This window comes from Centroberyx gerrardi, chromosome 1 (assembly GCF_048128805.1).
Source record: "Centroberyx gerrardi isolate f3 chromosome 1, fCenGer3.hap1.cur.20231027, whole genome shotgun sequence".
Taxonomy (NCBI): domain Eukaryota; kingdom Metazoa; phylum Chordata; class Actinopteri; order Beryciformes; family Berycidae; genus Centroberyx; species Centroberyx gerrardi.
Window position 1 is genome coordinate 2,140,158 of NC_135997.1, and position 25,000 is coordinate 2,165,157.

Here is a 25,000-nt window from a genome sequence, read left to right on the forward strand (position 1 = left end):
TGCTGTAACCCCCCGAAAAAACCCCATCAGACTCTGGCACACGTACACAGGCTCCGTCCCACAGAAATATCCACAGACACACACACACCCACAACAAGCTCTGAAGCAGAAAAAAACGGGGATTTCCTGTGTTTGAGGGGGGCTACTGTTCCTCTGACTGCTGCTGGATCATGTAACCCAAATTCTGTCTGTCCAGACAGAGGGAGGCAGGGCAGAGAGCTGTCCTGTCCCGTCACACACTGTGTCTCTGCTTTACAGCCCTCAGGGGGAGGGGAGAGGGGGGGGAGGCACACATGACATCATGGACAGGCAGACAGGTGAGGCCACATTATACAGACAGGCTTGGTAGGTAAGGTCGGCCTGTTCTGTCTTTCCAATATGCTATTTTGTATCTGTATTGTCTTTGCCTGGTGTCCCGCTCCCATGAATCTCAGTCTTTAGCACTTTTTGAATTTGCATGGTGATTCATGGCGGTCTGGTCAAGCCTATCCACGACTGCTTCGCTGACGTAATTTCTCGCCCTGAGCGATTGGTCGGTGTTAGTTATCAGTTACCAAAATCTTTGACCAATCACAGCAGCAAAGTAGATTGATGTAATCTGGAAACGCCTCAAAGCAACAATCATCATGGCGATGTTCACTTCCGAGCTTTTAAACAGCTGATTGTTCCTTTTTGAATTCATCGATGACATAACATTTTTTAAGGACTGACTGACAAGTAGGTTTGTCCCGCCTACATCCACCATCCAATCAGGTTTGTCGGACAGTATCTGTCCAAAATAACTGGCGGTGGATTGACCAGACTGCTATGAATCACCATGCAAATTCAAAAGGTGCTAAAGACTGAGATTCATAGGTTCTGGACACCAGGCAAGTTTTGCATCATTTTGTTTTGTGATTGATTGATCAGTTAGATCTAGGTAGACTCGTTCCCACAAGACAGAGCTAGAGAAATAAACTTGACTTCACACCAACTCAAAGGATGCAGCCAGCTGGCCCATCATGACTTCAGCCCCTGCATGTCAGCTCCATCAGTGTTATGCAAAACTCAATTCAATTAAAACATTTTGAGTTTGAAGGTTTATTGATAAAGGTGAAGTTCCGGACTATTTAGATCTGCAGTATTGTATGCTCACATGATGGTTTTTATTACCTGTACCTGGCTGATTCTATTGAATGTTTCTGACATTGTTCTCACAAAAAATGACCGTTTCATTTCGTAAGGTTGAGTGTAGAGTTCAAAAACAGAACAGGCACGTAATTTGTGATAAGCTGCGACCAGCTTGGCGCTCGGAGAAGGCGTGGCAGTCATGTCACATTTTTTCGTTTCAGTCTGCGGCTTCAATCAGGAAACTGAAGTCCTGGCACAATAAAAAGGTTTCTTTAGGCTAGATATTCATTCACAAGACAGATAACAAACCAGGCTGCAGACCCAGAGAAAAACAGGTAGGCTAAAACACAGTACAGCCTAAAAACACTGAGCGAACATTCACTATAATATTCCTATAGTGTTACAACAGGGACTTAGCATGTCTATGGTAGGCCTACTCTATAGTGAGTTTATAGTAAGTGGGTATCATCATTCATTCATTGGTTTAAATCGGGAAACTGAAATTTTGGTGCAATAAATAAGGAGATCATATAATATTTCTAAGAGCCATTCTAAAAGAAAAGATGTTTTGAGATATATTCCTGATTTATAAATTTGTGATAATGACAATAGTGTTAATTGAAGTACTAGTGATATTGCGTAGTTAATTTGTACTATAGTCATATTTGTTGATTATTATAAAACATTAGATTTTCCTAGTTTCTTATGCATAATACATTCCATTTAGTTGAAATGCACCTTTATGTTTACCCTTGATGTCACTGTCATTAGACTCAATCTGAGAGAGAAAGTCCATAGAACAACATGATGAATCTTGTTAGTCTGTAAGTTTGTTTTTCACTAAATGTTCTAAATGGAGTTTCTGCTCTCTTGAGATTTGTTCGTTCCAGACTCGTTGCTTTCTGCATGGACTTCAACTCAGTAGTTGCACATTTTGAAACACTGAAGGAGTGCTGCTATAAATATATTGATTTCTCATGTCTCTATTGTGTATAGAGACACCCACAAGTCAAAATTAGTGTATTTCCACACTTCACAGACAAAAGCGGTTCTGGCAAAAATGGACCAAAAGCATAAAGAGACCGGACAGGCAGAAAACGCCACACACACACACACGTCTACACGCCGGATCAGTTTTTTTTGGTGAACGTTGGCCTTTAACCCAGATCTCTGTCCTGGCAAACCTACGCTTTGAGCTAAACTCAAAGTGATGCCGCAATTGTGTCCCGCATTGGCACATGCTCAGTAAAGTTCTGTAAAAATTTTGGGACTGACCGACCGACCAGCCAGAGTGACTGATGCTTTACATACGTTATAAATTTAGATGTTGCAAATAATCCACACTAAAAGAGTGGTGCTGCTTCTTCTATTCTATGGTCGAACTATTGAAGATGGCGGATTTTCCTCAACTATTAGTCCATAAATAATTGACAAAATTTAATCAATATGCAATGACTACAATCTGACTAAATGTAAAGGCTACTTTCTTCAAAAAGGCTAAGACTACATATAAAAATGCTGTGAAAAGGAACACTGGACAGGATTGGGGGGGAGCTAGGGGGGCTGGGGGGGGGGTGGGGGGGGGGCTGGGGGGCAGGAGCCGGTGAAGGGGCAGTTGGGACGCGACCCGGCACATTCCGGGCCGGAGCCCAGGAGCCGTGTGGTACGAAAATGACACAGCTGTCCCTCTGCTGACGAGAAATGATAGGACTGGACTGGGCAACAGGCTCAGGAATGTCTCTCTCTCTCTCTCTCTCTCTCCCTCGCTCGCTCGCTGCCTCTCTCCCTCCCCAGTCTGGTCCCATTGTCTTTTGCCTTGGGAAAACATTTGCTATCTGCACTCAGAGAATGCATCACAGCAGTTAGATCCCCCTGGCTGCTTCTCTTTCACATAGACTTCCTTTGACTGGTTTCTCTCTCTCTCTCTCTCTCTCTCTCTCTCTGTGTCTGTTTGTTTCTCTCTGTGTCTCTCTCTCTCTCTCTCTCTCTCTCTGTCTGTCTGTCTCTCTCTCTCTCTGTCTCTCTCTCTCTGTCTCTCTCTCTGTCTGTCTGTCTCTCTCTCTCTGTCTCTCTCTCTCTCTGTCTCTCTGTCTGTCTCTCTCTCTCTCTGTCTGTCTCTCTCTCTCTGTCTCTCTGTCTGTCTCTCTCTCTGTCCATCTCTCTCTCTCTCTGTCTCTCTCTCTCTCTCTCTCTCTCTGTCTCTCTCTCTGTCCGTCTTTCTCTCTCTCTCTCTGTCTCTCTCTCTGTCCGTCTCTCTTTCTCTCTCTCTCTCTCTGTCTCTCTCTCCCTCTGTTTGATGTGTAAACAGCACGCTCCCTCAGAGTCGACCGACTGACCCGGATCCACGGTAAAAACCAAACACCAAATTCTTCACACATGTGTGACGCGCATCACTGAGCACACACACACTGCCTGCACCCGCAGCGCAAACACAGCAGATTTAAAAGGGCATTGGCGCAAATATGCAGAATTTCACACGTGTGCAGACACACTACTTGCACACACACACTGCATACAAACCAACCTGTTGTCGCCTCAATGTTACAAGAAATAGGAGGTGGCTGCAGACCAGGGGTTCACAAAGTCCTGATTATTTTGCTAAATATAGTGATCACGATTATTTGTCTCTGTTTTGCTTCTGTTTTTTGCACCTTAACGTATATTTTAACTTTTTCAGTGCAGTATTTCTCACAGTAGCAGCAGCTAGAAAGCCTTGTTTTCAACTTTTATTGCCTTACTCTTATGGTGTTCTCATTTACAAAATTCAAATCATAAATAATTACTACTTGTATTACTTTGGGGCTCAGCTAAAACTTTGCTCAGAATCTGAACTTGTTTGTCATCTGGTTTCAAAGCAAAGTGTCTCCAGATGAGACGATGATCCACTTTTAGGAACTAAAAGAACTTTTTCAGGACTTTCCTCTCTAACGTCGGCCGATCCGTTCTTTTCCACTTGTGACAAAGTGACTCCCGTCACTTTGTTTTTCCACACATGCTCTCTGTAAGATTTGTCTGCTGCTTCTCCATCTGAACTTTTGTTTTGGTCACATGATGCATGTTGAGCATTCAAAGGTTGTGATTGGTCGGGAGTAATAGAAGCACTTGATAAACCACACCGGAACTTTCAGGGGAATTGAAAATATAACAAACACTTCAATGTTGCCAAATTACACCATTATTAATTATGAAAACATAAAATCACAATATATGATTATCTATGATTAATTGTGCAGCCCAAGACTGACTATTGACAGACAGTTACATAGTTCAATACTAAATCATCAACAACAAAAATCGGTAACACTTTACAATAAGGGTCACTAAGTTAAGGGTTAGTTAATGCTTAATAAGGGTTAGTTAATGCTTAATAAGCATTAACTAACCCTTAATTAACAGTTAACTAATGTGTAATTTAGGTATTAATTTATATATTATTTAATAGTTTATAAAGATGACTATTAAATAATGTATAAATTAATACCTTAGTTAACATGAACACCATTAGTAAATGATTACCAGACACATTAGTTAACTGTTAATTAAGGGTTAGTTAATGCTTATTAAGCATCAACTAACCCTTAACTTAGTGACCCTAACTGTAAAGTGCTACCCAAAAATCTTCAAACAAAACAAAATCAATCATAAATGTGTCTCTGCAGACTGTCATCTGAATATTTTGGGTCTGTGACATGAAAACTCCGGCTCTACATTTCTGTCCCTAAGCCTCTCCTGCAGATCACATGGTGAGCGTGGATAATCAGATTTATCCTGTTACCTTTAAGCTGCGCCCCGCACAAACCTGCTGACTCCTCAGCTTTCCTCCCCCACCGAACACCGAACCTCACCGAAAATAAAATGTCAGCCAGAGAAGGAACAGAGGCTTGTGACTTACTGTGTGCCATGCTGCTGTGGGGGAGCGGGGGTGCTGAGCGCCGCACAAACCGTTCACTTCACATGAACGCGAGCGAGTCCAACATGCTGCGTTCCTCGCCGCTCGCTCGCTGTCAAACTACTTTCTCCCCCCGCTATTTCCTCCTGGCTGCCTGGTTCATATTCCAGACTGGGGCCGGAGGCACGGGACGACTCTCTGCCCTCCCCGTTTTTCCACAAAAAGTGCCGGCTCGGTGGCTCAGCTGGCCCAGCTGGCTAAGGCTAAGGCGCATACCATGTAACCGCAACGTCCTGGGTCCAAATCCAGCCTGGGACCTTCGTCGCATGTCATCCCCCTCTCTCTCTCCCCCAGTCTGTCCTGTCTCTCTCTCCACTTCAACTGTCTAATAAAGGCCAAAAAATGCCCAAAAGATAATCCTTATAAAAGAAAAAGTAAGTACCGTCTTTCCAAATACAAAGACTCACATAGAATCACACATCCTCCATCTGCGAGGTTTGGCATCAAGAGTGTGTGTCTGTGAGAGTGAAACCCCTCTATTTACCTGTGTGATAGCCCCACCCTCTTAAGTGTTATGTGTGTGTGTGTGTGTGTGTGTGTGTGTGTGTGTGTGTGTGTGTGTGTGTGTGTCCTGGGGCGAGGCAGGTGTGCTTGTTAGAAGCCCAGAGGGGGGTAGATAGTCTGCCGATACAGCAGTATCCATGGTTACCAGAACATCAGTCCTCTTAGGATCCTGTCTGTTTTTCTCTCTCTCTCTTCCCCTAACAAGCAAGTCTCATAATTTTTTTCTCGTATTTTCTTTCTCCTCCCTCCCTTTCTCATCTACTGGTAGCTTTCCCTTCCATCCCAATCGAGACCTCTGACCCTACTTAATGCCATCTCCTCCCACACACATCTGGGTAGGAAATTATTCTCTGTTTTTGTGCATATATACTGTATATGTGTCTGTGTGTGTGTGTGTGTTGTTAGGTGTAAGGGCATTGTGCAGCAGCTGAGGTACGTGGGTGTCGGCAGTATTGGTAACTTGGGAACATATTTGGGTTCAAAGCCTGCGTCTCGGAGCGGATTGCGAGTCAGACGGCCTCAGACTGCTCCGGCGTGCCCCTGAACGCCTCGCCAGGCCTGGCTTCATTACAAACACACACCGCTGGGACTCAGCGCAGCGCTGCTCCCGCATAAACATGGCTGGGAGGGATTTACAGCATTTAGTATTCCAGGACAGTCAAAGGCTGTGTGTGTGCGAGTCTGAGTCTGCATGCCTCTGTATAAGCATGTACATATTTGATTGCATACTGTACAGTGTGAGTGCAAATGTGTGTGTGTGTGTGTGTGTGTGTGTGTGTGTGTGTGTGTAGGCAGGAGATAAGCAGAGAGCAGACAAAGGATGGGAGTGGCTGTTATGTTTCTCGGTTCAGACCAAAGCAAACGTTTTACAGTAGCAGAACCTGCTGCTGTAACCCTGTCCTGCTGAAAAGCACGTGTGCTGTCCTGTCAGTGATGTTGTGATTAATGAATGGTGAGTAAAAAAACACTAGTCGGTGAACACCATGAAACAAACAACTACTGTAAATGTGGGAAAATTGTAAATGTATATATCTACTTGTAAATGCGTACATTTTCGAGCAGGGCAGCAAATGTGCAGATTTTCCGAGGAAAATCTTGTAAATGTGTACAGTTAGTCACAGCAGGGTGACACATTTACAAACTCCATGCGCTCTGTGGTAAATGTGCACATTTACTCGTCACACATTTACAATTTTCCCACATTTACCGTAACATATGCACAGTACAATTGTAACAAAAACAAATGTCTTTGAATGCATGCAAGTCAATGCTACATCTACTGGCTTGTTCGCCCAAAAGTCCGCCGCTAGCCGCACATTATATCATATCCAGTTTGGACACTGTAATAAAATGCGGAGATGCATCATCCCTTTTTTTTGCATGGTTTTAATTGAAATCAGAAAATAAAGTTCAAAATGGTTGAGATTTCTCTCTAGATTCAGTAATATCAATGCCAATAAATTCCATACACTGGCAATGAAAAACATTCCCTTTACTTTTAGCACATTTTTTGGTGCCATACTTAATTTAAATTCACAACACACTCATTTGGGATTCTGGGTCTGAAGTTCATGCAAACTCCACTATTTGAAAAAAAAGCAGAGTGGTTAAGCTGAGTTTAGGTGGGTTTGCCCCCCTGCTGCCTGGCTGTAGTGACTCTTCCCCGTCTGGCCTGGTAACCCAACACTAACTCACCTTCCTCCCCTCTGCCATCACTGACCAAACACGCCTGGTATTCCAAAAGCGGAGCCCACGTGGCCCAGATACGACACACACCCGGCTGGGACACACCGCAGTGGGGGAGGTCCTGAAACAGAAGCTGTGATCATCCCTTACAGGGGTGACGTTGTCTCCAAGCAGGACAGGACCGGGGGTTGGGGGGGATGAAGATGAACTCATATTCTTATGTTTGCGATTATCATACAAATAGGACTCGCGGTTCTAGAGGGAACAGGATCGCTGGTTCATGAGGAAAAAGAGGGAAAAGGGGAGGAGACCAATCCAGCAATTATTATTATGTTGGGAGCCTGGAGCCAAACCACAGCCAGCATTAACTCTACTGAAGGAGGAGTGGAGAGAGAGAAGAGAGAGAGAGAGAGAGAGAGAGAGAGAGAGAGAGAGAGAGAGAGACAGGCAGAAAGAGAGAGACAGGTACAGTGCCACGTGTTGGCTGCACCTGAGGAGAAGGGTTAAACCTGTCTTCCCCCACCTGAGGCCAACAGGGAACCTGGTCAAGTCCAGACAGGAGAGCTAACGTGTGTGTGTGTGTGTGTGTGTGTGTGTGTGTGTGTGTGTGTGTGTGTGTGTGTGTGTGAGAGAGAGATGTGTGTGAGATCCAGGGTTTGGAGAGGGTGTTATAAACAACTTGTTTACAGTTGCAGGCAGGATTACAAACCCCCCAGGAGAGAGAGAGAGGAAGAGAAGATCGCAAATCAGCAGAGAACCCTTCTAATATCACACACACACACACACACACACACACACACACACACAGACAGATAAAGACAGACGATGCAGACATATTTGAAGCCTTCAGACAAAGAACCATCAAAGTGCAGTTTGACATGTTATGACCAGCTGTTGCAGTTATAGAGTCGATCCAAATCATTTGCTGTGTGAATGTTCTCCATCGACTCAAAGAAGACAACCTAGACTAGTCTTTTAAGTTAAAATCTGCAATTAATTTGCTAATCTAAATGTTGGCAAAACCAAATTCTGGCTTCATGTTTCCTGTGATGGATTCTCTCGCTCTGTGGAAGTTTGTTTTTCATACTGGACAAGAATGAATGAAGGAGGAAAACGAGCGCTGATATCTGCAACTATGCTGACTGTGTGCAGAACCAGAGAGGAAGCTGGACTGTTAGTACTAACTTAAAAAAAAAAACAACGGTATTCTCCTTTAACCGTTAGGCCATCCTGCCATCCCATAATACTGACTTCTGTGCTTCTTTATGTGAAAGGATCAGTTATCGGCCTCAAACTGAGCGGGGTGTGTGGCGTTCTCCTCTCTCTTCTCTGTCTCATGTTCTCATATGGGAGAGAGAAATTATATCTTTAGAGCCTCTCTCTCTCTCTCTCTCTCTCTCTCTCACACACACACATACATACACACACATTAACACACTCTCAGCCACAGTGCCTTCACACCACAAAGAGCTCGTCTTTGTCTGGCTCAACAAAGGGAATTCAAATCGGAGGACGGACCGTTATAGATTGCTTCCTCTTTCTCCGGGCTGTAGAGATAAATGACAAATGGGGAGAAACGTGTACGCATACACACACACACACACACACACACAGACGCACACACAGATTCAAGCCCACATGAGCAGTGTATTGTCTCCATCTATTTGCTCAGCCTCGCAGGTTCTGTTGTCTCGTGACTCATGATGTGCTTCTCTGGTACAGATAGCGCCGGTTCCCACCCACTCGTTTACATGCATTTGACAGTCAAACTGAGTCAGTCTGTCAAACTCGTTCTGCCCTTCCACCGGGGCTCCGGATCGCTCTGTGACACTGATCAATATCAGCTGTCACATCAATCACACTGCAAAAAAACATCCATCTTAACAAGTCATTTAGTCTCATATTTTCTAGAAATGAGTGTCAGTCTGTTGAAACCAGTCAGAATAAGGCAGATCACTGCACTGCTGTCAAGAAAATGACTCTTGATTCTACTGGATTCTTGAAACAAGTTGATTTGCATTGGAAACAAGTGAAATGATCAAACCCAACTGGCAGATTTTTTCACTTACTTTAAGAAAATGACGATATCAGGACTCAATAATAGACTAAATGACTCGTTAAGATGGAGATTTTTTGCAGTGCATGAACTCAGCAGATCAGATTAAACCTCCTCAGAGTGCTCCTGTTGTCTGTTAAACCCATAGAGATATAACACTGTGTTATAACATTGATATAACACTGTGTTATATCTCTATGGTTTAACCCTTCGCTCCTCGGACCGGATCCTCTGTGCATCTCATTAGTCCAAATCCGCTCTGATCCTGAGGCTGTTCGGTAAAGTCTTGCAGGTTTTTGGAACAGTCGTTCCTCCCTGTGAACTACGACCCTTTGAAGCTCTCGACCCCCTCGTCCAGGGGTCAGCGGGTTTTTGCCCAAAAACGCCGCGGTGACACCCGACACCCCGACCCACACACTCACCACCGCCCCCACCCCGACCTCCACCCCGGCTCAGTAGCCAGTGACATGAAGACATTAAAACTATCTGGTTTATAGAAGAGTCCCACGCCCAGCGAGTCGATACTGAGCTCCAGAGGTGGGAAGTAACAAAAGTAAGATTTTAAAGTATCTGTACGTTACTCCAGTTTTTTTTTCACTTAAGACTTTTTACTTTTCTCACTACATCTCCAAAAGAAAAATCTATACTTTCTACTCACTACATTTTCAAAACAGACTTTTATTTCCCGCATCAGACAGCTTCCATCCCGGGACATATCCGCCAAACATGGCTGTATTACCATGAGTTGCAATTAATGGTTTTATCTTGTGACTAAAGTGTTCCTGACTGAGTCAATTAGCATTTGCAATTTTTCTCCTACCTCCTCTGCTGATCTCTCACACCCGCAAAACCTTAAACCACGAGGGTCGCAAACTGCAGATGCTGAAAACACACGCAGGGCAAGGTGCTTAGCCCCCCCCCCCCCCTCCTCCTCCTCCACCTGCCCAAACCACACCATTATCCCCCCTCTCATGTATTAAATCAGCCTCATCTTATACAACACTAACCAGTCACCCCCTTTACCCTCCAGCACTACTGGCTTACGTTTATTATGCTAATTCATTTATCCACCGCTTCCCCAACTCTCCTAATTAATCCCAAAGTGAAACCAGTAAGCACATTTAGCAGACATTCCTTTAGGGGGGGGTGGGGAGACGGTTTGGGGCGGAGGGGGGGAAGGGGGAGGGGGGTTAGTTTGGTTTTCCTCATCCCCTCTTCTTTTTTAAACTCTCCCCTCTCCCTTCCCTTCTCTCTAATCTTATGAAAGTGATAATGAGCCCGTCTGAAGATCATGAAAGAGCAAAGTGACGACAAATTTCTGGGAAAAAAAACATCACGTTACCTCCTCGCTCAATTAAACCTCCCTGAACAACATGAAAGCACCAGAATCAAACAGAATTTCAAGAAAAAAATTCCCCAACTTTTATCATTTAAATGCTTTGCAGTTGCTCCACTCTCTAATCTAATCTCAGCCGCCGAGAGAAGAGAAAGAGGTGAGAGGAGAGAGAGAGGTGAGAGGAGAGAGCGCTGCGTGGGAAGGAAGGAAGGAAGAGACAGAGAGAGGAATGAGAGAGGAGAAATGAAAGGTGAAGAGGGGGAGAAAGACCAGAAAGAGGAGAGGGACAGGATGTGTTAAGCCCCACCTAAGGGCTAAGCGGGTTTAAAGTGAAGGCGTGTGTGCGTGTGTGTGTGTGTGTGTGTGTGTGTGTGTGTGTGTGTGTGCAGGGTAAGAGGCTGTGAGAGGACAGAGGTCAAAAGTCTGGAAGACAGGAAATTAGCCACACCTGAGGATTTACAGAAATCGCAACTTCAAACAACTAAGAGACGCACGGGCCCGTCTCGCTCCATCTCACACATATCAGGCTTTCATATTCTCATTCAAAATAGAAAATAGAAACATGCAGTGTTCTAAAATCTCAATTTGTGGCCCCTTGGATGAATGCAGAAGTTAGATTTTATCTCAGTTTATCTCAAAATATCTCAACCAAACGACAAAAATGAGAAAACTGAAAACGTCTAAAATCCCAATTCTGCATTTTTCCTAACAAAGTGTGATTTTACAATACTGCAAGATTGAATTTTCCATATTTCTATTTCTGATTTGACTAAGAAAATCCAAATGCTGGGTAGGAAAATGGACATAAAATAAGGCTTCTCTGGTGCTTGATTCAAGAACCAAAAAAAGGGAAAAAAAAGATATCTTGATTGATTTATTTTACATGTTTCAAATAAAAAATATACAGCTTGGCAAACTGTATATTGGAAAAATGGAAAAATCTTTTTGAGAGTGCGGATTTCCCTTTTTTTTGGTTCTATTTTTGATTTTAAATTAGAATATTAAGCCGATAAGCGTCTCCCTGCCTGTGCCTTTGTCTCTCGGAGGTTATATCTCTCATCCATTTATCCTCCCTGCCGCCTCCGTCCAGCCTTCATCCATTTCCGTCTGTCAATTAGCCGGAGAAAAAAACGTCTCTCCCCCTCTCTGACGGGACAAAGGCGGCAGCGTCTCACCACATCACTCACACCGACACCATGCCGCTCATGACAGTCCCAGAGAAACCCACACTCAGTCTGTCCCGTCCTGTCCTGTCCCGTCTGCTCCACCATGCTGCAGCCTCCATGTGTCTGAAAACAGCAGCAGCAGCACACCTGTACCTGAACTCACTGCCCTCCAACATTCACACCCAGTTTCTACGTAAGCAATCTGGTTTATTGCGCAAAGTTTAGTTACATCAGATCCTGTGTATCGGTACAAGTCAGAGCAAAACCTGTTCAATATTCTTCTGTGGTAAAGAGAGAGAGAGAGAGACAGGCAAGAGAGAGAGAGAGAGAGAGAGAGAGAGAGAGAGAGAAGAGAGAGAGAGAGAGAGAGAGAGAGAGAGAGAGAGAGAGAGAGAGAGAGAGTTACTGACAGTTTAAACCTCAAGGAAAATCCACTCTGAAACACCTTAACACTGTTGCAAACAGCTCCCGGCGATGCACCTTGTGTTCCTGGGCCTGTGTTGTTGTTTGGTGGTGAATCTTCTTGAATACAAAAACACTTTTAGATGTTTCACTTGCTACTAGATATTCTCATGTGGTGAAAGGCAGTGATCCAAAAGAGAGCAAAATAAAAACCCTTTATTAAATCATGAGCAGCAAGACAGTAAAAAAGGGCCAATGTGTATCGACCTAATGGTTTTCGTCAGGCTGTATCTTTCTTATTCTTATGGATAACTGGCCAATCGTAGATGAGGTGACATCACCTCCAGATGTTTCCAGCAGCTACAATGGAGTTTGATATGAGAAAATGTTTCAGGATGTAAAACATCAGCGGTAAACGTCAGGTTTTGGTGTCAGTCCCTCAGAATCAAAGAGCGAGGGCTTCTTTCTAGAGCCGCCATTTTGCACCGAGAGACGTTCAACAATCATACAGGGAGAAATCCATCGTAGAAGAGGAGAGAGACCAATTTCTCCACCACAGGAGCAGGAGAGAGACCAGAATGCAATGCAGCAGAGAGACAGGTTGGAGTTTGAGTAAGGGGTGTGGATGCAATCACAGACACTCCCCAATGTTCACAAACTAGCTGGCCAGATAGATATATTTATATGCCCATATAGCCAACTTCTTGCCAATTCTCTGGGGTTCGTTGAAAGGCATTCTGGGAAACGTAGGAAATTATAAACTAGAAGTAGACGAGGCAGGTTGAGGCAAAGTGGGTTCACCAAAAAATTAATTACAACACTTCATCACAAAACTCCTGGAATGAACATGACAAAGTGTTCCTCTCTAACAGTGTGGGAGGATTCATCGTACCTGTCGGCGTCTCCCTGTCCCGACGAGGCGTTTCGATGGAGCGTCTCTCGGACGGCGGCCATGCTGTCCGGCAGGCGGTTGAGGCGTCGCGTGTACAGACCCAGACCTCCGTCAGTCATGTAGCTGCAAAACAAACAAAGTCCCCAGTTACATTAGACACAGACGCCAGGAGATCTTCCACATGTACAATTACAGGGCTGAAAGAGGTTTGAAGTGCGTTGTAAAAAACACACTTTGTTTGCTTTGGACAGAGACAAACACGCTCCCTGCAAAACACCTCATCTTAACAAGTCATTTAGTCTATTATCGAGTCCTAAAATCGTAATTTTCTTAAAATAAGTGAAAAAATCTGCCAGTGGAGTTAGATCATTTCACTTGTTTCCAATGCAAATTAACTTTTTCCAAGAATTTTGTAGAACCAAGTGTCATTTTCTTGACAGTTATCTCACTTCACTGGCAGAATTTTTCTCTTGGTTTACGAAAAATAAGATCTGAAGGCTGAATATGAGACTAAATGACTTGCTAAGATGGATGTTTTTTGCAGAGTGGCTTTTATTTAGAGCAGGACGAGCTCACATCCGTCTACTTTTCCGGCCGAGGCAAAGCTCTCATCAATCAGGGCTAAATGGCTGGAAACGAGCACGTGCACACACACACACACACACACACACACACACACACTGCAGTGCTGAAGACACCAAACCATCTGACTGAAGCAACATTTCTCTCATGTGGTAAAACACAGTGGCCTATAGATGAAGCGGCAGCTGAACGGACAGAGGATGGATCTATTGTTTAAAGGAGGGATATCGCCACTCTCCTCCAACACAGACTCCATTACGGTCGACTCCAGGCTGGGACATTATGATCGACTGAACATTGAAACAGCGAGAGGAGCTAAAAATATCCCAAAGTGCCGGCTATGTAGGCCATTCACTTCATTTCATAACGGAAAATTACATTTTACTTGATTTATCGGCCGGAGGAGTCACAGGAACGGTTACAGCATGAAACCGGTCGAGTGTTGAGGCCCTGAACACTTACACAAACATTCCCATTCAAACTAAAACAACACACACTAATTCCCCAAATATTTACCCGCTGAGGAGATCCCTAATTTAACTAAATATTGATGCATTTAACGTGTTCCTAACTTAAACGAAATATTTGCTGGTTGAAACTGTGGGCCGGCCTGTTCGGCAGCCTGAGTGCTTTCTGTGGGTACAAGCGTGGGACTGTGATGATTTTGTTTTTGCGGTTGAGTGAATAGAAAAAATAAACCCAGTAAAGAGTATTACCACTAAAATACTCTCTGTGTTATCTCTCTGTGGATCTCAGCGAGAGGGAACCCAGCACACACACACACACACATATACTGTATATATATGTATGCACACAGTATAGTGCTGTCCAGGTGGGACTGCAGCCTATAGACAGAGCTCCTTTGTGTAAACTGCAGTCAAACAGAATCAGCGTCTGAGTCTGGAAGCACAGTGCAGCTCAGACTACACAGCATGCAGAAAGCAGTCGATAAAGTGCAAACTTCCACAAACGCTGCACAATTCTCCATCTTGCAAAGCTGCAGACTCTAGAACAGTTCATGTTCGTTTATCGTTTGCCTTCCAGGTTCGATTTTCTGATACAATAGCACATGATAAAATGTTGTGGACTTGGACGTCTCGGATATTGGATTTTCCCACCAGTACTGAACGCAGCATAATAGTTATGGCTAAAATAACAGAAATTGTCTAATGGTGGAAATCCAATTTCTGACACTAACTGAAAGGTAATAAGGTAGAAAACAACAAACGGCTCCCACATTGAACCAAAACACAAAGCAGAATAACGAGGGGAGTGAAAACACATTTTGCTGTGATTTTCTGACAAAACGCCACATGAATGGAACGCTGTTAAGCAGCAGACTTGGAAGTCCTGGGTGCCGGAGTTTCCCACCGGCACATGAACGCAGCATAATAGTTACGGCTAAAAAAACAGAAATTGTCTAATGGCAGAAATCCCAGATCTGGATCACAACCAAAATCTAATCAGCTGATCACTGGACCAAGAGCGATCTGTCCACCAAATTTCATCCAAATCCCTTCAGAAGTTTTTGAGATATCTTGAGTAGAAACAGGTAAAAACACACTTCAGATCCTCAATATACAGCAGCTCTAACACAGAAAGGTACATGGGTTCGCTGTTGGCTCCAGCCAGCTGACAGGCTTCCATATGAGGATTTTGGTGTAGATATTCTGGAGCGGGACACATGAGGAGGGGAGGGAAGAGATAACAAACACATCTGAAAAATGTCTGCATCCTACTCTAATGTCAGGAGATTTCCACAGAGGGGAGTTAGCTGTCTTTTAGGAAGCATCCATCATCCCAGGACAATGTCACCTTGCAGATGACCTGGCGTTCACACACACACACACACACACACACACATTACTGAGTCACACTAATGAGTGACAGAACCTCCCTGTCCTCCTGTTTCAGATGCCTGTTAACCAATAACCCTCTGCTGCAGGAGAGAACATGTCCAAACAAGACGGTTTATGGGCTGAAACCCCAGAGCCAAACAGGACCGAGGGTTTCTACAACCTCCCAGCTGACAAAAAGTAAAAGTTTCAGAGTAAATGAAATAAAAACAGAAGGACTTTAGCTACTAAGAAGTGGTATTGACATGCAAAATTCTCAAAATCTCACGCTAAGTGTCGGTTAAAGCAGTTAGACGTACCTCTCTGCCTGAAACATGGCAACACAGCTAGTCCCAAGCAAAATAAACAAGTCCAGGTGAGCTGTAGATCCTGTCGATAAAATCTGCAGCACAAGGTGTCTGTTTCCAACCGTCTGGCTGCTGTCTGTGTCTGTCTGTGTGTGTGTGTGTGTGCGTGTGTGTGTGTGTGTGTTATCTAGGCTGAGCACGTGGGTGAGATGTGTTGAAATGTGAGTAATATCACGAGGTGACAGCGTGTTCGATCATTCACAAGCGAGGAGCTACTGTGCGGGACGTGTGAACTGTCCATGTATAGCTTAGAGAGTGTGTGTGTAGCTGTATATATGTGTGTATGAAATAGAATGTGTATGAGTGTGTGTGTCTGTGTGAGAGTGTGTGTGTGTTGCTCTGTGGGTGCTCAGTGTTGGTATGCAGCCGCTCTCCCTCCTGGCTGGAGGTTGGGTCTGTCTGCATGCACAAGGTGGAGGGCTGGGAGGGGGAGGGGGGGGGGTGGCAACATACCCCCAAGCTAAGGGGGGGGGGGCTGTCTCCATGGGCCAGTGAAGCCGAAAGGAAAGCGAGAGGAGGGGGGGTGAGAGGCTGCAGAGAAGGCGTCATCATCAGTCATGTTGTCTGTTGTGGGGTTTCACATGAAAACGCTTTGCTAGATAAATCCACGCAGCCAGCGAGCCTTTCATCTCACTCTAGAGTTACACCACTTAGAAATGTCACGCGAAACGTTACGGCTGCATCTATTAACGTAGTCATACATCACTCTGGGAGTAAACTTGACATCTAAAGAAGAGGCGGAGAGCCGGGCTGCGACGGAGACAGTTTACAGCTGTAATCCAAACAGCAGCCAGGCCCGCTTCTGTGTGGAAGAACCAGTTAGTAACAAGCTAGTGATGGGAGCTAACCGCTGCATGGCCCGAGGTGGCAGGGAGGGGGGAGGTGATCCGTCTGTGTCTGTTTTAAATGGTTAACCCACAGGGCGACTCCACCCACCATACACACACACACACACACACACACACACACACACATAGCGTAAACACACACACTCTCTACCCCTCTAGTTTCCACTCCCCAAAGACTATAGGCCTAATCTAGTCACCCTGTTTCCACGACGCCTATTTGAATAAAAGCTCATTTTTCCAGCCATCAATCACCCTGTCCCTCGGGTCAGACACACACACACACACACACACACACACACACACAGTATGTATGTGTCACACACTGACACCCAGTTGTACAGCATCTTGCAGCCAGCACTAATTACAGCACCGTCTCCAACCGCAGATCCCATGCATCCAGTGTTTAGTCATGAGAGCCGGCTGTTTAAAATAACCTTTCCTCTTCTCTCTCATAGTGTCATCTGATCCTCGACGCTCCGCAGCATCTCGTCCGCAGGAAATTCTCTGTACGACGTGATTTTTTTTTTTTTTGGCCTGCCTCCCTCACAGCCAGGCTATCGAGTTCTCCGCTCACCTGTTCTCATCACTCACCTGTCCAGGTGTGGCTGTGGGTCGGCCTTTGTCTTCCCAGCCAGGGATTCAAACATATCGAGTACTTCAAGAGTACTTCAAGCTCCCACAACCCCCTGGGGCCGGTGAATCAGTGCAGACCCATGGGGGCCGACTGAATTAACTCCAGCTCCTGATCTGAAGAGATGTGGGCTTCTTCCGGTCTCTCTCTTTGCTGAATATATCTCCTTGCTTGGCTGAGCTTGTAGAATCCTTTTTGCATTTACACTCATCTGCACCCAAACTAATCCCTGCAGCAGCCCTGTTTCTCCCTCTGTCTCTGGCTTTTCTATGCCATGCGAAGGTGAGTTGGCGCCCGTTACAATTTCATCTGATAATAATGATGACAGCAGAGGTTTAAATTGCAGAGTGTGACAGCCAAGGTATGCAGGCGGCCTGTTGCAACACGGACACAGACTTTGAGGAAACCAATAAGCAGGTTGTGGGGTTCAGGTCGGAGAGATGGGAATGAACTCTGCTTCTGCTACTGAAGCTGAACGATGGGATGTCATCTGACACTTGGATGGTCAGAGGGGATTGTGGGGAGGTACACTACTGCCCTCTTCTGGAAACCTTGCATTCACAGAGAATTCACAACTAACTGTTTAACACAAATTTGTGCTATCCCATCAGTTTTTACCGTTGGACATTTTTTACGTTTTTACGTTATGCCCCGCCCCAACATCCTGTTAATAAATATACTTAGCATCTTGCTTCCGTAATTTGAAGTATTTCAAGTGTACTTGAAATACTTCAAATTATTAGTATTTCAAGTATACTTGAAAGTATTTCAAGTATACTTGAAATACTGAGTCTCCTTCACTGCAATCTCCTTCACTGCAATCCACTCACCCGCTGGTGACATCATCAGTGCGTGCCGCGTTCTTGTTCAGCACGTCTCCGTCGCTCATGTATCCTGTGACCTCCATGGCGATCCCCTCCAGGTCAATGTCGTCGCTGGCTCGGTCGGCCAGCTCCACGCTGCAGATGGCTCCGCCCCTGCCGGCCAGCTGGCGCCGGAGCGGCCCGGGGTAGAGATAGCGCCCGGCCTGGGCCCCCGCCGCTCGGCCGCCGTACCCGTTCCCCAAGGAGGGGGCGTCGCCCGCCTGCAGGCGAGGGCTGGACTGGCCCAGTCGCCATGACGCCAGGGAGGGACGGGTGGAAGTGAGGCTGAGGATGCTCCGCCCCCCTCCGCTGTTGGCGCCGCCGCCACTGACGCTGCCTCCACTACCGCCGCCGCTGATCTCGGTGGTGACGTTGCCATCAAAGGTGGTTTCCAAGGTGCTGAGGATGCAGAGCGGAAAGAGAGAGAGATTAACATTCATCTACAGCAATTCTAAAAATGCTATAAACAAATAATAAAATGAGCCAATTAGAAGGCACTTGGAGAGCGCAAACCTCCACCAACAGTTTCAAAAGTTGCTGTTACACCCAAATACATCATTCCTCTCATTTACATTGAGTTGAATTGATTTCTTGACCCTCAAACATCCCCTTAGGATCTGGAATCAAGTCTCTATCTCTGTTAGATCATTTCATAGTCCTGGCTAAAAAACAATAATCATCTAATGGCAGAAATCCCAGATCCAGATCAGCAACAAAATCTAATAATTTGTGCCTTGGCCCAAAGCTGATCTGTGCACCAAATTTCATGGAAATCCATTCAGAATTTTTTTAGATATCCTGCTGACAGACAGACAGGCAAACAGGGGCAAAAACAGAACCGACCCTGACTCTTGGCAAAGGTAAAAAGACACTAAACACTCTTTGTGACTGTCTAAAATAGGAACATAGAGTGTGTGGAAGCTGGGTCAGCAGTGAGGCGATGTGCAGAGGAGAGGTCATAATCCTGTGGGAGGGAGAGAGATCAGAGCAGAGCCTGAATCAAACACGACATGAAAGACAAGCCCCGCGATCAAAGAGCCGCTCTCTCAAAAGAAGGATGAGACAAGAAGGAGGTAATACCTGTAAACCTAGACAGACACAGTCTGCTGACCGTCCATGGCAGTAAGGTCACCGACTCAAATCCCCAGCAGTTAGCCTGATCCGGCCTGTTTACCGCTCATCCATGGTGGGCATTTTGCTACGCTTTGATGCTCCCCAAACAGCAGGATTTAAGTTTCCAATGGAAACACATTTCTCACATTCCAAATAAAGGCATATTATAAGATAAACTGCATATGAACACTGTTGACTGTGTTGTTAGAAAGCTGTAAGAAAATGAACTTAAACTCAACAGCAACAGCAGTGTTGGGGAAAGATTAAAGTTATTAGTTACTTTACTTTGTTACTTACCTTTAAAAGGAACTAGTTATGTTACAAAGTTACTCTTTATTCAAAGTAACTCTTTGGAGTACAATAAAAACAAATATATTTCTCATATGCACTCAGCAATATGGCTTGTGCTGCAAGTGTGTTGTTGATCACTGTTTTAAAATGCAATGGAAGATATCAAGCAGACTTAGATTGTGTTTTTTCAATTAGCAGCATGTTGTCCACCGAGATGTTGTGCAGGATTTTAACTTTTTTCTACTTAAAAAAAAAAAATTGCACTAGCAAAAATGAAACAATATGAAAGAGAAATAAAAGTAACTACAGTATCATTTAAAAAAGTAACTAGTAACGGATTAAAAGACGTGAAAAACTAAGGCGTTAAGTTACTACGAAACAGTCAGTTACCCCAACACTGCTCACCGGTGGATGGTGTCAGTCAAAGCAGTTACACTAAACAGCCACTAGGGTGCAGCATCAGCAGTCACTGCCAGTTCAAACCAGCTGTGGGGACTTCATTGTTTTGTTACCTGTGTGTGACCTGAGTTCCCCGCAGGCTGGACATGGTCTCCTCCAGGTTCTGCCGCAGGTCTGCGATGTTTTTAACGGTACGCAGCCGCCTCGTCTCCGGGTCTTCACCTGAACACGAGGAGGAGGAACACAAGCTTACAACGACTGACCAGCACCATCACACCATCACACAGACTTCATCTGATCCTGACTGAGACACCCACCTGAAAGGTCCTCAATGGACGGCTGGCCGGTCTTGGAGAAGGGAACGTCTCCGCCCTGTCCCGCTGACCCTGTCTCTGTGCTCACCATTCCCTCGCCGTCCGTTTGGGATCTGGGGAAACAAAAGTGTGAGGGATCAAAGGGGGAAATGCCTTGATTCTGAATTATTTTAAAGCTGTGCATTTAGAAGGAACCTAGTATTCACCAAATAGTCATGGAGGAGGATAAACCTGATTAACAAGTAAATAAACTGTTTCAAGCCTGTGACCAGAGTCTGAAATTCCCACCTGCCAAGCCCCAGACTCCAGTAAAAAGTCTTTGGTGGATAAACCAGTAAGGGCCTCCCACCACACTGGCTGCTAACCTTCTGAGACGATAACAGTAAAAAGCCTTGGTAACATACAACCTTTGCTCTTTGCTTGTTCTCAAACTTTGTCCCTGCTGACCACCGTACACTCTCACTGTGTGTGAGCCAATAAAAACCAAGCCAAACATCAAACAGTCTCCTGATTGGCTGCCTGTTATGCTGCTCTACATAAAGCAGCAGGGTCTAAACTTGTGTTTCTCTGCTGCCTTGATAGTTATCTAACTTTGGTTGAAACTTAGGTCATTCCCATGTGGCAACACATTGCAAGTATGAGGCCACCAGAAAGGAAAAATGAAGACCAAGACAAACAAAGATCCATATGTGAGTGAGCAAGTTTTAAACTACAACTCTAAATCTGCTCTTGCTTTGATTCTGCTTTTGATTGTAAAATAGCACAAACAGTTGGAGTGACATATTTCTAAGAAAAAGCTGCTGTATATTAATTATTTTGGCAGATAAAAAACTGATTCTTGTATTTTGTTTTTGTTTACCAGGCCCTGGACACTGCTGTGTCACATTCTAATATAATCTAAAGGCATTTTGTCTTCAGATTAATGTCAATAATTCCCTTCCTGACAAGCGGAGGTGATATACTCCTGGTGGTAATGGCATGTGACAGGTATACGGCAGGGGAGGAAGTTCCTAAGTGGTGAGGATGGGGGACCAGAGGAAGGGGCAGAGGGCTAATGAGAAGCTGTGAAAAAGGACTCATTGAGAGCGAGACAGACCTCCAGCCTTATCACACTGGGCCAGGACAGAGGTCAGAGGCACTCAACGCGCACGCAACACACACACACACACACATTTACCCAGATACACATGCAGACGATACACACACATGGACACACACAGATGTGACTCAAACAGCGAGATTCCTGGTTAACAGTTTACAGATGGGCAACAACTGTCAAAGTGATGGAAGGTTTAGCAGAGATTCAAATGTCAAATGCATGATGACATTTAGCAAAAGTTGGCAAACACACGCTTGATTCGCACAATCCTGGAATTGAAAAAGTGAACGCTGACATTCTGCTGTGTCATCTGGCCACTTTGTCACATTCAGGTGTTTCTGTGATCTTACCTGTACATGAAAGGTGCGACGGTGGCGGTGTTGGGGTGGCTGTGGTGCTGTTGAGTCTGAGGTAGCTGCACGCTGACCGTGTTGCTGGCTGTGCTCTGCGTGGCGCCACCTCCGGCCACAGGGGCGGCGCTGTGGGCCTGCGGGGGCTTTCCCTCCGTGGAGGCCAGGCTGGAGGTAGAGCTGGAGTGTCGGCTGTCCCTGTCCCTGTCTCTGTCTCTGTCCAGGGGGCCGCGGTGCATGGCGAGGCCCCCTCCTAACCGCATGCTGCGCGGCCTCTCGCCCGCCTCCTTCGCTCCCGCTGACGAGGCTTTGCCCCCGACTCCCGGGGCTTTGCCTCCTGGCTTTGGTATTCCGCTGTGTGCAGGGGTGGAACTCTCTTTTTTGGCCACTTTTCCCCCCTTGGGAATGAAGCTGGCGATTTTAGAGGTCCTTTTGTTAGAACTGTCTGTTTCTGCAGCACCGGTGGCTACTTCCTCCTTAGGCTCCTCCCCCCTGAGTTCTGTCCTGTCGGGGATGGAGGCGCGTTTCCCCACATCCTTGCCTTTCTCCTTCTCTTTATCCTTCTCCTTCCCCCTCTCCTTGTCCTTGTCTTTTTCGGGGCCTTTGACAGAGCTCTTCTTGGCGGTCAGCGCTCTGCTGAAGGTGCGCTGGGCGATGCCCCTCAGGGCGATTTTGGGGCTGCTGGTTGTCGTGGCAACAGTAGTAACTGTCGAGGGAGCTGCTCCGAGGGCCGTCCCGTTACCGGTCCCGTTCATTCCCGGCCGGACGTTCCCCTCAGATTCCTCCAGCGGGTCAGTGTTGGAGCCGGCCTCGGCTCGCTCCACCGGCCCCGCCCCCAGCTGCCTGGCGGGGGCAGCGCTGTCCGCCTGCCCCCCCGCTCCACTGGAGGAGGAGGTGGAAGACTTGGAGCCTCCTTTAGTGTTAAAGAGTTTGAGCTTCTCCAGCATTGACTTCTGAGTAACAATCTTAGGAGGAGCTTCAGTCGGCGGAGCAGCCTTACAGGAGACGTCCTTCTCCTGTTTGACGGACAGCATGGTGGAGGAGGGGGCGCCGGCAGAGGAGGAGGAGGAGGAGGAGGCGTGCTTGGAGCTCATCGACTTGCTCCTCCAGGGTTTGCTGTTGGAGTTGGGCTGGGGAATGGCTGAAGAAGAGGAGGACGAGGAGGACGAGGACGAGGAGGAGAGAGGAAACAAGGCAGAGGTAGCGGAGGGGATGCTGGTGGAGGAGCTGACGGTCACCGAGGACGACGGAGCATGCTCAGTCATCACCGAAGGCTGTGAGGTCATGCCCTCTGAGGATTCTGCAAGAGAGAGGAGACGGGAGATATTTAGGAACAAAACAATAAGATGGGAAGGTGGAGATGAGGACAGAGGTGGAGAAGTCAGCGGGAGAGAAGAGGAACCAGATGCTGAGAGGGAGAGTCTCCACTGACCCCACACAGAGTGGCCTTATAAGGGCCTGGAGCTGCCTGTGTTGATACAGCCAAACGTGCCATTACTTTCCTTTGGGCCAGCCACCAAAACTGTTAGAAACCCTTTAGTACTAACAATGAGAGGAGCCCATCACAAACTGTTTATAAAAACAATGAGGAGTAGTTTGAAGTGCTTTAAAGTCTTGCCAAGCAGGCCGAGTCAAGAAGCAACGCTGCCGCACTTATAAGGCTTGGACTTATATGGACTGGTTCTGGTCCGCGTCCGCTACTTTACAAAGGAACGATGCCTGGTTACATCTGATTAAAGGGCCTCAGTCACTTTTAGATTAGATGCGTAAACCAGGAAAAAAAAATCTTGAACAAAACTTTAGGCTGAACAGAAATGAACCCCCCCTCCCAAAAAAAACAAAAAAAACCCACAAATTATCTATAAATTAACCATAAATTATTTGCGATGTAAACATGCCCCTGTATAGCACTGTTACAGATGCATCTCGCAGATTTATCACCAAAGGAGAAAGTATTCGGGTGACCACCACTATAAATCTGTAACAAGTGACTCAGCAGCATTTCAACAAACAACTCACCCAGAAATGGAAGAGCAAGAGAAGTGCTGAAAATCCCGCTGCTCAGTCAGGAGGAGCGAGGCACTGTCCCGTCCTCACGGGGAGAACGACAGCCGAGACGCCGAGGTCTGCTGAGGCTGGGAGTGTGTGTGCAGAGACCCAGCGTGCACTGCTGCAGGAGCAGAGCCTCCAGACCAGTAATATTTGAATATTCAAACACCAACGGCCAGTGAGAGCAAGACGGCCTGTGCAGGGAGCGCTGGGGGGGAATTAATCATAACAGTTCCGCTGCAACGTACCCGTCTTACTATGTACACACACACACACACACACACACACACACAGTTTGTACATATTTATTCCAGTCACTCCTACAGCCAAGAGAGCTGCTGTCTTGCACCTTCTCATACAACTGTAGCAGTCCTCTTAGACCTAATACAGTTTATGCTCTTTATACATTATGTAAAATCATTTTCCGTGTTTTTATTTTTCTTTAACGGTGCACACAGGAACACGCTCGCTCACATAACTCATACAGTATCCGTGTGTCTGTGAGCATGCTTTCTTCTTCTTCTTCTTCTTCAGGCCAGCAACTGTAAATTTCATATTCACGCGGTTCGGTCTCATTAAGTCAGCATTTACTCAGAATATTAAACACTCGACCCATTTGTTCACCCGTTTCTCATCTGGCTCTCCACTTTATTTCATTTTTACAGCGCCTTTCATGCCCTAATTGGAAATAGGACCCCGTTAGCTGCCTCTCCTCTCTCCGCCTGTTTAGTATTTAGCGAGCGCAGCCTGAAACAATGCAGCCATTAGGAGGTGATTAGGGCCCAATTAGCCGTGCTAGCAGTTAGCGATCGGAAAAGTGGGTCAGGTTGCTAATAGTCGGCTTCCTATTGGAGCGCCTGAATGAGAGGGGGACCTGCTGTAATTATAGAGGTGGTAGCGAGAAATGGGAGAAAGAGAGAGAGAGAGAGAGAGAGAGAGAATAAGGGATTGGACTCCAGGTTTGGGATGAGGGAAATGGGAAGCTGGGGGAAGCTTTCATCTTCGTCAGCGGTACGGTCTGTCCCGTCCGTGAATGGGGTCAGCCCGGACTTTCGGGTCAGAAAGAAACAGAAGAAGAAAGGCCAGAACACGGCGAGGCCCTGGACACTGGGACAGCTGGTGCGTGTCACGGTTGGACCCGGTGACCGGGTCGGACA

The 25,000-nt window shown here is 46.1% G+C and overlaps 2 protein-coding genes across 2 annotated transcripts in view; both read right to left on the reverse strand.

The window, feature by feature from the left end:
* Positions 1–15,934, reverse strand: part of LOC139924354 (neuron navigator 2) — a 54,938-nt gene extending 39,004 nt beyond the window's left edge. Inside the window, exons 1-2 of the mRNA XM_078282937.1 lie at positions 15,839–15,934; positions 13,102–13,224 (exon numbers count right to left, since the gene is read on the reverse strand). Of these exons, the coding sequence (XP_078139063.1) occupies positions 13,102–13,224; positions 15,839–15,855 (140 nt within the window). The 5' untranslated portion in view covers positions 15,856–15,934. The remainder of the gene's footprint in view (positions 1–13,101; positions 13,225–15,838) is intronic.
* A 2,257-nt stretch (positions 15,935–18,191) lies between these two features.
* LOC144539369 (neuron navigator 2-like) overlaps positions 18,192–25,000 on the reverse strand; it is a 110,729-nt gene continuing 103,920 nt past the window's right edge. The window contains exons 8-12 of the mRNA XM_078283838.1: positions 22,403–23,050; positions 21,795–22,360; positions 20,349–20,458; positions 20,145–20,253; positions 18,192–18,627 (exon numbers count right to left, since the gene is read on the reverse strand). Of these exons, the coding sequence (XP_078139964.1) occupies positions 18,192–18,627; positions 20,145–20,253; positions 20,349–20,458; positions 21,795–22,360; positions 22,403–23,050 (1,869 nt within the window). The remainder of the gene's footprint in view (positions 18,628–20,144; positions 20,254–20,348; positions 20,459–21,794; positions 22,361–22,402; positions 23,051–25,000) is intronic.